Consider the following 13,020-nt stretch of genomic DNA (forward strand, 5'->3'; position numbering starts at 1 on the left):
TGGGCACATGCCTTTAATCCCAGCACTCGGGAGGCAGAGGCAGGCGGATCTCTGTGAGTTTGAGATCAGCCTGGTCTTTAGGGCAAGTGCAAGGAGTGGCTACAAAGCTACACAGAGAAACCCTGTCTCAAAAAGCAAACAAACAAAAAAAAATGAAAGAAAGAAAGCAGAAATACACTCTAGAAATTAGACAGCAACTTTAGGAAACCATACTCATCAAACTGGATGGCTTTGGGCAGTGGTGGCACACGCCTTTAATCCCAGCATTCAAGAGGGCAGAGCAGGTCTGTGTGACATAGAGGTCAACCTGATCTACAAAGCAAGTTCCAGGACAGCCTCCAAAGCTACACAGAGAAACACTTCTTAAAAAAAAAAAAAACAACTGGATGGCTGAATGTAGAAAAATACAACTAAATCCATATTTATCAACCTGCACAAAACACAACTTGAAATAGATAAAACAAAAACAAAACATAAAACCAGGTCCACAGAAACTGATAGAAGAGAAAATGGATCCTAGCCTGGAATCATGGGCGCAGGAAAACTTTCTGAACACAACACCCTTAGCACACAGACTAAGATCAACAATGAATGAACTGGGCCTCATGAAACTGAGAAGTGCCAGCATAGCAAAGGACACTGTCAATCAAAGTGTCAGCATACAAAATGGGATAAGGTTTTCACTAACTACATTTAAAATAGAGGGATGATTTTCACCATATATACAGAGGTCAATAACTAGATATGAACAAAACAATAACCTACCTAAAAATGTGGCACAAGCTAAACAGAATTTTCAAAAAAGGAAACTCATATGAATTGAAAATGAAATTAAATTAACCAATTAAAAATAGTTATGAAGCCCTGCAAGTCTGGTGGAAGCCCCAAGTTGGCTGACCAACTCTGGTGCCATTAGGACCTAGATCCAGTGATGGTCCTGTAGAACCAAAGGTCCTCCCTAAATAGTGAAAGTCCTATGTCCATCTGCCAATCACAACTTTGGGACTGTTATGGCTTCTGTCAGCACTGCTTGCCCTGATGAGAGACCCATGGAATCCCGTTGGGAGTAGGAGAGGGACAGTGCTGCTATCTGTAGGATACAAGAAGAATAAAGTTACAGCCTGGCAAGTCTTGGTCTACAACAAGGGAACAGAGGTGGCAGGCTGCCTGGAACTCACAGGGAATATTCCACACTCTCCCCAACCCTGCATAGCCAATAGATGACCCTGACTCTAGACAACATCAAGATAGCCAAGATAAATCCCAGGGAAGGTCAAGTATTTACAGTCAAAATAAATGAGAAAAATATGAGGTGGTAGCTCACACCTTTAACCCCAACATTCTGTAAGCAGGGGCACATAGATCCATGTGAGTTGAAGTCCAACCTGGATGACAAATGGCGTTCCAGGATAACCAGATATGAAACACAGGGAAATCCTTTTCAGAAAAACCAAAGGACAAAACCAAACAAAAACAAAACCAGTCCAATGACTAATTGCATTGAATATTTTCATGTAAATCTCATTGGGCAGAATAATATACTGTGTATCACACTGCATTTTTCCAATGTCATTACAGAGAAGGAATGAAGGTTACACTCCTTAATCTCAAGGAAAAGCCCAGTGATGGAATTCTGCCTTTGTAATGGCAATTTTTGGTTGTCAACTTGACATCCCTAATGAACTACAACCAAGACATGGAGGAAATTCCTGTGAGAGATTATTTTTAATTGGTTTGTTCTGGATCAAGAGGAGGGAAATAGTGCTACTATGAGGATCTAAAGGTGGGAAGACACAAGCCTTTAATCAGGACCTTGAGGCAAGAAGACACACCTTGTTTATGGCCACGCCTTCTGCTGGATGACTATATAAGGACTTGGAAGCTGGCTTTTGTTCATTTTCCCCTTGCCCTTGCCTAGTTAGCAAGTCCATTCCTTCACTGGAATTACAGACTATTTCTTTCATGTTACAGCATATATATACAGAAAATCAGCGAAGAGATCCAGCCTTGTGGATTGAGCAACTCCTAGATTTTTGGTCTTTAAGTTCACGGCAAGCCATTTTTGGATTATTTGGACTGCAGCCTGTAAGTTATTCCAATAAAGTCCAAAAAGAAAGAGGGTGGGGTGGGCTAATTGAATCATTCTATAAGAGTTTGTTGGCTATAACATACTTCTTTCTCTTGGGCTGTTTCTAGCCCCTCAAGCAACTGTCCTTGACAGGTACCCCATGACATTTCCAACACCTCAGGGTATACTAGGGCATCCAGGCTTCACATACACAGTTTCATGCAATGTCCTGTATATGCCTCCATCCAGGGACACCCCTGACATACCCTCCTCAGTTGGGGAGGCAGATTCCATAATGCCTTTCTTCTACCATTTACTCTGAAGTCAGAACCATGTAGCTCAAGATTCCATGTTCAGCTGTTTGCTGAGGCTGGAACATAGCCCTCTTGTTTAATTGCATCTTAACCAGCTTTCTTTTTTTTCGGTTTGCTCGATCAAATTTATTTTCTATTAATTAATTAAAAATTTTCTCAACCCCATCACAGATGACAGTTTCTCCTCTCCCATTCTCTCATCCCAGTAACTCACCCTAATTTTCCCTCTCTACCATTCACTTCCATTCTTTCTCCTTTCTCTTGAGAAAAGTGTCAGCCTCCCAGGAATATCAGCCAGCCACAGCATACCTAGTAACAGTATGTTTAGGCACCTCCTCTCTTATTAGGCTTGGCAAGGCAATGCAGTAGGAGAAATGGGTCCAAAAAGCAAGCAACAGAGTCAGACCTCCCACTGTTAGGAGTCCCACAAGAAGATCAAGCTACACAATAGTAACATATGTGCATAAGGGCCTATGTCAGTCCCATGCAAGTTCTCTGGTTGGCCGCTTTCTCTTCCTCATGGTTTCCTTCAAAGGCTGTACTTCGCTGTTCTGGAATTGGCTATGTAGACAGGACTTGCCTAAAACTCAGAGATCCACCTGCCATTGTCTTACTAGAAGTTGCAATTAGTGGCATTCACACTACAGGTGGCTCTAAGCTTTTGTTTAATTCTTTTTTCAAGTTGGAAGCTTAACTGTGTGGTATCTTGCAGGGAGGTCACCAATCCCTTTATTCCATATCTTAACCTGTTTATTGCCTTAGACACACTATTTAACTCTAGTCCCCTTACTGGAGCTCCTTTTCTAATCAAATGTTTCTACATCATTTCTTCTTGCTGTATTAAACAGATTGAACTAGACATCACCCATGCCCAATGTGATCACACTATTTGATCATGTTCTCCTGCACTATTTCACTCCTTCCAGCATAGCTTTGTGATTGATGGGATGAGTTTAGAAAAGCTCAGTTTCCTCCTTCCTCATGACCTAGAGAATACAAAATATGTCTGGTTTCTGCTTGTGGACCTGCTTTGTGTCATGAAAACTATATCTGGCTCTAGTTAATTTCATAATAACAAAGAGGTTCAATAGTCACTGTGCTTAATGTGGTCTCTTCCAGAGACTCCTTATATATGATCTTAATGTTCAATTTTATTTTTTACTCTGAAGTATACTCTTGTCCTAGGGCAGGGCTATTTGATTGTGAATGAAGGGATATGTAGTGTGTTGCTAGGTTGGTTCTGAAGTATGAATGATTTTCTCATCTCTATTGATTGCAGAAAGGAGTTTATACTTTATTTATGTGATAATTTCCTTGGGGGCTCAGGGTAATATTGGCAGAGGGATGAGTTTGGAGACATTCCTTTCTCTTTCAAGAAGTATTTTTTATAACCTTCATGTTTGTCTTAGGGTTTCTATGTTGCAACGAAACAAAAAGAAAGTTCATAAGGAACGGGTTTATTCAGCTTACACTTCCACAGTCACTGTTCTCCTCTAAAGACAGTCAGAATGGGAACTCAAACAAAGCAGGTTCCTTGAGGCAGGAGATGATGCAGAATTCATGGAAGGGTGATGCTTACTGGCTTGATCAGTCTGTTTTGATACAGAATCCCAGCCCCCAAATCCAAGGACAGAGCCAATCACAATGGAATGGGCCTTCCCACATTGATGACTAATTGGTAAAATGCCTAACATCTGTATCTCATGGAGGCATTTCCTCAACTGAAGTCCATTCCTCTCTGACACTAGCTTGTGTTAGGATGGCAAACAAATGCCTCCATTACAGTGTTCATCCTTCTCCAAAGTATTAATAGATTCAGGGAATCCAAGAGGCTTGGGCTCTACCTGCTTTGCAGCCATTTTTGTTACCAGCCACATGTTACGATAAATCTGTCTGCCAAAACCGCCTGAGCCCCACCCATCGTGTGAGCTTTACCCAAGCAGCCCGCTCGTGTTAGGCCCAAATGAACACACAGAAACTTGTATTAGGTTAAAAGCTGCTTGGCCAATGACTAGGATTCCTCATCTGTTAGCTCAGTCTTAATTATCATAAATCTATATATTTTATAAGACTTATCTTATCCGATGCCTTATTGGCGTCCCTCCTTGCTGGTGGATCACATTGTGCCACTGGAGCAGGGCAGAGGGGAAAAGGGGCTCTTCCTGTTTCTCCTTCGCTTAAATATGAGTCTCCTTGCTATGTCACTTCCTGCCTAGATCAGCACTTCTCTACAACATTTCCCAGAATCCTCTTTGACTTCTAGTCCCGTCTAACTTGCTCTCTCATTACCCGTACAGTATTTTATTTAACAATCAATAAGAAAAACTACACAGTAGGACATTCCCCATCAGCCATGCTTGTAACTCTCATGTTTCAGTGTTTTTTTTTTTCTTTTATCTGATTTCAATACTCACACAAGTCTAGGAATTCCTTTCATATTTTCAAATTTCCTACGGTATAAAAGTTGAACCATCCTGGAAAGATTCCCTGGTTTATAATTTAGTTAGGACTTCACCTTTCTTTACCTATTATTTAATTTGTATCTTATGTTTCCTGATCAGTTTTGGGCAGGGTTTTTCATTCTGATACATTCTTGAAAATAACCTCATCTGTTCTGGAGAAATGGCACAGAGTTTAAGAGCACTGGTTGCTGCTCCAGAGGACCTGAGTTCAATTCCCAGCAATCACAGGGTGTTTCACAGCCATCTATAGCAAGATGTGGTGCCCTCCTTTGCCCTGCAGGCATACACGAAGGCAAAACACTGCATACATAATAAATAAATATCACCTTAAAAATAACCTCATCATTGTTTTTGATATCCTGGTATTTCATTCCATGTACACTTCAAGTATGCTATCTTTGATCTTTTGAGTGATTTTTAATCAAGTCCTGGGAAATCAGGTATTCCAGTAATTGGATGCCATTGAAGTGCTTCATTAGGTTGTTTGAGTTGTCTGAGATTTCATGACAGAGATAGTCCTAAACCTCCATCCTAAAATTGCTTTAATTTTTGTTTCTAGCATTATGTCCCATGAAATTGCCAACAAGAGAAAAGTGGTTGAAATTGAGGCAAACATCATGGCCAGCCCCTTGGAAGACTACATACTGGAAAATGATTTCAGAATCTTAAAATCTCTCGGCTGTGGTTCATTTGGAGAAGTGAGGCTTGCCTGCCATCCTCCTACACATACACAGGTTGCTGTCAAGTTGATTGCAAAAAAGCAAAATGGTCTGGCTCACAATGTCCCTGAAGTAGAGATCCTTCAGTCTTTGGAACACAGAAATATAGTTCGATTTTTTCACTCCATTGACACACTGCAAATAACTTATGTGGTCATGGAGTATGTAGAAGGACAGAATTTGGAGATGTTCATTAGGGACATTGACTATCTACAGGAGGAGGAAGCTAGACTAATATTCCAACAGGTTGTGACAGCAGTACACTTTCTCCATGAAAGACTCATTGCTCATCGTGATATAAAACTGGAGAATATCCTTATTGATGGAGCTGGAAACATCAAGCTTTGTGACTTTGGAATGGCCACTCGGCTCACAGAGGGGGAGATGTTGACGAAGGTCTGTGGCACCTTGCTCTATATGGCTCCAGAGATGTTGGCAGGGGAACCCTATGATGGGCTGGCAGTTGACATGTGGAGCTTGGGAGTTGTCCTATATGTACTAGTCACTGGAAAATTTCCATATGAAGAAACCACATGTCCTGCTTTGTCCAGTCTCATCACTACTACAAATTATCCCACTCCCTACCACCTATCACAACCCTGTCTCATCACCATTGAACAGTTACTCACGGTCCCCAGCCAACACAGGGTAACAATCTGTCAGCTCCTGGAAAGAAGATGGCTGGGTCACATTGAAGAGCATGGAGAACCTGCAAGTAAAGAAATCCATCTCAGGGTTGTAGAGACTATGTGCACCATAGGCTATAGCTGTGAAGAGATTGTGTCGTCCTTAAGACACAGGCAACCAAATAATAAAGTAAGAGCAACATACAATATTCTAAAACACAAGTTGACCTGTGAGGACAGTCATCATCAAAATGAGAAGCCCTGGTTAATCAGCAGCACTGTTCGTGTTCTTCTCCCCTTGAAGAGAAGAGCCAGTGAACCAGCCTTTCCAACTTTTAGAGAAGCTGGAAACGGTGACTTTCAGGAGGTGGATATGGAAGGAAGAAGAAAGAAGCCGAAGCTATATCATGATCAACAAATCGGACTGCATGGAACTGATATCCAGATCAGGCGAATTCATCCCAGAAGGAGGCGTCCCGATGGCTAATGTCATCACCAATGCCACTGTGGACATTGCAGTCTATCAACACCAAATCCAGTAGATTCCGTGTGACAAGTTCCACAGACTGAGGGGATGACTTCAAAAGAAGGCAATCTTCTGGAACTGGTGGTGAAACTCTTTGGCCAGAGAAAAATATTAGACTTTCATTCTTATGGTAATTTCAGTTTGTTCTTCTATTCCTTTTTTGAATTAGCGAAATGTTCCTACGTTGACATGTCAAGCAAGAGCTATAGATAAAAAAGCATGCCCTGAGATGGGCTTACTAGCCATGACCCCATCTCTGCAAAAAAGGGGTGCTTTCCAAATCATTCATGTCATTCACATAAGCACAATAGTAAAAACTTTCCCAACAATAAATTTTAACATGTCTGTGTTTGTGTCACCAAGAGTGGGCTTTAGTGTTTGGTAAAGAAAGTTAAAATAGCTTTTATAAGAAAGTTAAAATAGCTCAATATTTCAAAAACTCGCAAGAACTGGGTAATAGATGTTAAACAATACCTAACCCGAAAAAATTTATTAATTTGATTTAAGAAATACTCAGCCTTGATTGATCCTATGTTTTTATTAACCAATGATGCTTCTGTGTTTTGGTTAACACACGATGATTTTATGGTTTGGGTTTTTGCATTACTGTACCAAGTAACAATAATGTCAGCTGTTAGTTTTTGCTTCACAAAAACATCCCCTGAGGAAATAAAAACTGTATTAAAAAACCTTGCTGGAGAGCTGCAAAATACACTCCAATTCAAACTGCCTAAATGTTTGTTTCTGTTTGTCATCGCCCTATCCTTACCCACCTAGACTTCAAGGGAAATTTAACTGGGTGGGATCTTGTAGTAAGGCCACCACTCCCTTGATCCATGTCTTAAACTGTTTATCTCCTTAAACACAGAGTGTAACTCCAACCCACTTAATTGTTCTCCTGATCTACTAAAATTCTTCTACAGTGTGTATTTTTCTTGCTCAGTTTGCTCCTTTTTATTATAAATCCTCATTAGGGTTACCACTAATATTGGCACGATATAGTCTATACTAGGCTGTTTTGTGATTTCTTCTGCCAAAGGGATTAACCCAAATCTCCTCATTGTAGCCTCAGGCATACTATTCAGACAAGGGAAGCCACATTTTTCACCAAATATCACCACAATTATATATAAGCCACATATTAATATTCTTGTCCTCTGATCCCTTTTGATATAGTCACCACACAGTTCAAACAAACTCAGCACCACTGTCTTCCTTTAATTTACTAGTATGGCCCATTAAGCAGCACTTAAAAGTTTTCACCTGCTTTTCTAATCCATAGTCCCAAGGTCCTTATTCCTTCAGACAAAACCATGATCTGACCTCTCACAACAATACCCTGCCTGGTCCATGGTAACCTAGAACTCACTGACACAGGAAAGTTTTCTGAACACAATACTGTTAGCACTCATACCTAGATCAACAATTAATAAATTGGACCTCATGAAACTGAATAGCTTCTATACTGCAAAGGATACTGTCATTTCCACAAAGTGGAAGTCTACTGATTGGAACAAGATTTTCACTAACTACACATCCAGCAGAAGGATAATATTCACAATATATAAAGAATTCAATGACTAGATTTCAAATAAATTCCTATATCCCTCCTAAAATCTGTTGAAGAACCTAAACTGTGGTTTTATTTTCTATTTATTTATTTATTTATGTGTGTGTGTGTGTGTGTGTGTGTGTGTGTGTGTGTGTGTGTGTGTTTGATATTTCGAGACAGGGTTTCTCTGTGTATCTTTGGAGCCTATCCTAGCACTCCCTCTGGAGATCATGCTGGACTCGAACTCACAGAGATCTCCTTGCCTCTGCCTCTGGAGTGCTAGGATTAAAGAAATACTCCACTAATACCCGACCACACTATTCTTTTTTTGCTTGTTTGTTTTTTGTTTTATGTTTTTTGTTTTTTTGTTTTTTGAGACAGGGTTTCTCTGTAGCTTTGGAGGCTGTCCTGGAACTAACTCTTGAAGAGCAGCCTGGTCTCCAACTCACAGTGATCTGCCTTCCTCTGGAGTGCTGGGATTAAAGGCTTGTGTCACCACTGCCCCGCTGAGAATTTTCAAAAGAGGAAGCATAAATGAGTGGTAACCACCTAAAGAATTGTTCTGCAGCCCTGCATGATTAATGGAAGCCCCAATCATACTGAGCAACTCAGGTGGAGTCAGGGTACAGATGCAGTGATTTGAATCCATCTGCCCCACAACTACTCCATCTATAAGCTGCTGGAACACATGGAGGAGCTAGTCCCAAGGAACAAGATGTCCAATGTAAATAGTGCATTTCCCAGGACCACCTGCTTGCCCCTGGCTTGGATTTGTTGTGGCTTCAATCAGCATTGCTTGCCCTGCTGGAGACTCATTAGGTGTGGTATGTGGAGTTGGGGTGGATTGGGACAGTGGTGCTTCCTTCATGCTACAAGCATAGAGGTAGAGGCGGGCAAGTCTTGGAGAGGACATCAGCATGGAAAGATAGGTGGGTGGCAGCCTGGAACTCACATGCAACATTCCATAACCCCTCCAAGACCTGACTAGCCACAAGGTCACCCTGACTCTGGGCAACAGCAAGATATCCCAAATAAATTCCAGTGATCCTCTAGTATTTCTGTTCAAAACAAAACTGTGGAGTAGTGGTGGCTCATGCCTTCAATCCCAGAATTCTTGAGGAAGAGGCACCCAGATCTCTGTGAGTTCAAGGTCTATTTGAATTTCAAATAGAGCTCCAGGATAAGCAAAGCTAATAAACAGAAAACATTTCTCAAAAAACAAAAAACAAACAAACAACAACAACAAAACCATAAAAACAGAGAGAAAAAAAATGGAAAGAAACCAAACAGAAAACAGGAAACAGTCTAATGATTAATTGCATTGAAAAATGGCATGTAAAATTCATTGGAGAGAATAATATACTCTGTGACACAATGCAGTTTTCCAGAGTCAAAAGTACTGTGAAAGTCTCACATCTTCACATTTATTCAGGATGCAGAGTGATGGAGTGAAGCAGGCTAGACTCCTTAATCTCAAGGACTTGCTGGATCTTGTGGTAGACTCATTCCCATTTTCTTGATGAGTCGCCATACTGATTTCCAAAGTGGCTGTATGAGTTGGCATTCACACCAGCTGTGGAGGAGTGTTGCCCTTTCTGCACATCGTGTCCAGCAAAAACTTTCATTTTTTTTTTTTTACTTTAGCCATTCTGACAGGTGTAAGATCCTATCCCAGAGTTGTTTTGATTTGCATTTCCCTGATGTCTAAGGATGTTGAACAGTTTCTTATGTGTCTTTCAGCCATTTTAGATTCCTCTATTGAGAATGGTCTAGTTAATTGAATTATTTTTTAATTACTTTTTAATTGAATTATTTGGTGTTTTAGAGACTAGCTTCTTTAGTTCATCGTAGATTTTGGAGAACAGCCCTTGTTAGATGTGTGGTTGGTGAATACCTTTTCCCATTTTATGGACTGTTGTTTTCTCTTGTTGACTATGTCCTTTGCCTTACAAAAGCCTCTCAGTTTCAGGAGGCTAATTTATTAATTGTGGATCTCTGAGTCTGTGCTAATGGTGTTATGTTCAGGAAATACTTTCCTGTATCAATTCTTTGAAGGCTATTGTGCACTTTCTTATCTAAGAAGTTTCGTGTGGCTAGATTTATGATGAGGTTTTTGATCCATTTAGAGTTAATTTTTGTACATGTGAGAGATACTAATCTATCTGCAGTCCTCTACTTGTAAGGATCCATTTATGCCAGCAGCATTCATTGAGAGTGCTTGTTGGAAGAGGTATTGTGCCCCATCCCCCATGGAGTCTCCATGAGTTGATAACCACAGATGCAACCTGCTTTCTAGTTCTAGATTACAGCCTGGGCCTTGTTACAATAGCATCAAGAACAGGAGCTCTTAGACCTGTGATTTTTCCACTCTGCTGTAATTCTGTATATAAGGCTGCTTTCTCCCTGTAAAAACCACAGATGCACATAGCACAAGCAGACAGGCAGCTCTGCTTTTAGTTAAATGTCAAGTCTTTTGCCCGATACTCAGACTTAGTCGAGGCATGCATCCAAGTGGAGGTTCCATTTGACTTAGTCCTTGTGCTTGGAGTCACAGCTTTCTTTTTTCCAATGTATAGTTTTAGCATCTTTGTCCAAGTTCAGGTCCTCAAAGGTGTGTGGGTTAATATCAGGGTCTTCAATTCAATTCCATTGGTCAATGTGTCTGTTCTTCTGCCAAAACCAAGCTGTTTTCATTACTATAGCTCTATAGTAGAGATTTAAGTCAGGGATGGTGGTACTCCTGAGGTTCCTTTATTGTACAGGTTTTTTTTTTTCCTATTCTGGGTCTTTTGTTTTTCCATATAAAGTTGAGAATTATCCTTTCAAGGTCTGTGAAGATTTGTGCTGGGATTTAGAAAGGGATTCCTTTGGATCTCTAAATTGCTTTTGGTAAGATTGTGGTTTTTACTATGTTGAACCTACCTATCGAAGGCCATGGGAGATCTTTCCATTTTCTGATATCCTTTAATTTCTTTTCTTAATGACTCAAAGTTCGTGTCACACAGGTTTTTCACCTGTCTTGTTAGCATTACCCCAAGGTATTTTGTGTTGTTTCTGGTTATTGTAAACTGTGTTGTATCTCTGATTTCTTTCTTATTTATTGTCTTTATATAGTAGGGCTAATAATTTTTTTCAGTTAATCTTGTATCCAGCCACTTTGCTGAAAGTGTTGATCAGGTGTTGGAGTTACCTGGTAGAATTCTTCAGATCACTTATGTAGATGTAGATCACATCTGCAAAATTTGACTTCTTTCTTTTCCATTTCTATCCCTTTGATCTCCTTTTGTTGTCTCATTGCTCTAGCAAGAACATCAAGTACAATATTGAAGAGGTATGGAGAGAGTGGACAACCTTGTCTTGTTCCTGATTTTAGAGGTGTCACCTTAAGTTTCTCTCCATTTAGTTTGATGTTGCCGGTTGGTTTCCTGTTTATTGCTGTTATTATGTTTAGGTATGTTTCTGTTATCACCGATGTCTCCAAGACCTTTATCCTGAAGGGATGTTGAATTTTGTCAAAGGCTTATTCAGCATCTAGTGAGATGATCATGTGGTTTTTCTTTTTCAGATCATTTATATGGTCATTTACATTGATGGATTTTTGTATGTTGAACCACCCTTCATCCCTGGGGTGAAGCCTATTTGATCATGGTGTATGATTTCTCTGATGTGTTCTTAGATTAGATTTACCAGTATTTTTTTGAGTATTTTTGCATCAATGTTCATGAGGGATATTGGTCTGTAGTTCTCATTCTTACTAGTATTCATTCCACAAGCCCTCCAAGACCTGACTAACCACGTGATCACCTTGACCCTGGGCAACAGCAAGATATCCCAAATAAATTCCACGGGAATCTAGTATTTATGTTCCCAAAGAAAACAGATTTTCAGTCTCACCTTCTTGGCTCACACTTTTAATCCCAATACTCTGGAGGTAGAGGCATGCAGATTTCTTTGAGTTGGAGCCTCCCCTGGTCTATAGAGCAAGTTCTAGCATGGGCTCCAAAACAATACAGAGACACCCTGTGTGAAAAAAAAAAAAAACAGAAACACAAGCAAAATCAAAGCAAACATACAAGCAGAGAAACAAAAGTAAACAAAACAAATGAACAGACAAAAAATAGGGAAAAAATAAACTGTTAACTGGTAGTGTCTCATGCCTTTAATCCCAGCATTCTCAAGGCAGAGGCAGCCACAACTCTGGGAGTTCAAGACAAATGAATTGACAAATGGAACTCCATGATAAGCTACTAGAGCTGATACACAGAAGAATAGCTGTCAAGCTGGGCGTTTGTGGCACATGTGTTTAATCCCAACACACCGGAGTCAGAGGATGGAGGATCTCTGTGAGTTTGAGATCAGCCTGGTCTACAAGAGCAAGTTCCAGGACAGCCTCCAAAGCCACAGAGAAACCCTGTCTCGAAAAAACCAAAAAAAAAAAAACTGCATGAAAGTAAATAGAAAAGAAACCAAGAACCAGACCAATGAAGACTAATTCCATTGAATATTTGTAAGTCATCTCATTGGACAGAATAATATACTTTGTGACACACTGCAGTTTTCAATGTCATTAAGGTCTGAGAGGAAATGAAAGTCTCATATCTACAAATTAAATTAGGATTCAGAGAGAGGGAATGAAACAGGCTAGACTACTTGCTCTAAGGTCAAGTCCAGGGATGGACTTCTGCCATTGTAATAATGGCAATTCTTTTGTTGTAACCTTGACTACAGCTCTAATGAACTCCAAGTGGACATT

The 13,020-nt window shown here is 40.2% G+C and overlaps 1 protein-coding gene across 1 annotated transcript; it reads left to right on the forward strand.

Annotated features, from left to right (window-relative positions):
* The first annotated feature begins 5,407 nt into the window (after positions 1–5,407).
* Positions 5,408–6,676, forward strand: LOC113832238 (sperm motility kinase-like). Its single transcript, XM_027386705.1, has one exon. The coding sequence runs from the start codon at positions 5,408–5,410 to the stop codon at positions 6,674–6,676; it is 1,269 nt and encodes a 422-aa protein (XP_027242506.1).
* The last annotated feature ends 6,344 nt before the right edge of the window (positions 6,677–13,020 follow it).

The sequence above is a fragment of the Cricetulus griseus genome (genome assembly GCF_003668045.3).
Source record: "Cricetulus griseus strain 17A/GY chromosome 1 unlocalized genomic scaffold, alternate assembly CriGri-PICRH-1.0 chr1_1, whole genome shotgun sequence".
In the NCBI taxonomy this organism is placed as follows: Eukaryota; Metazoa; Chordata; class Mammalia; order Rodentia; family Cricetidae; genus Cricetulus; species Cricetulus griseus.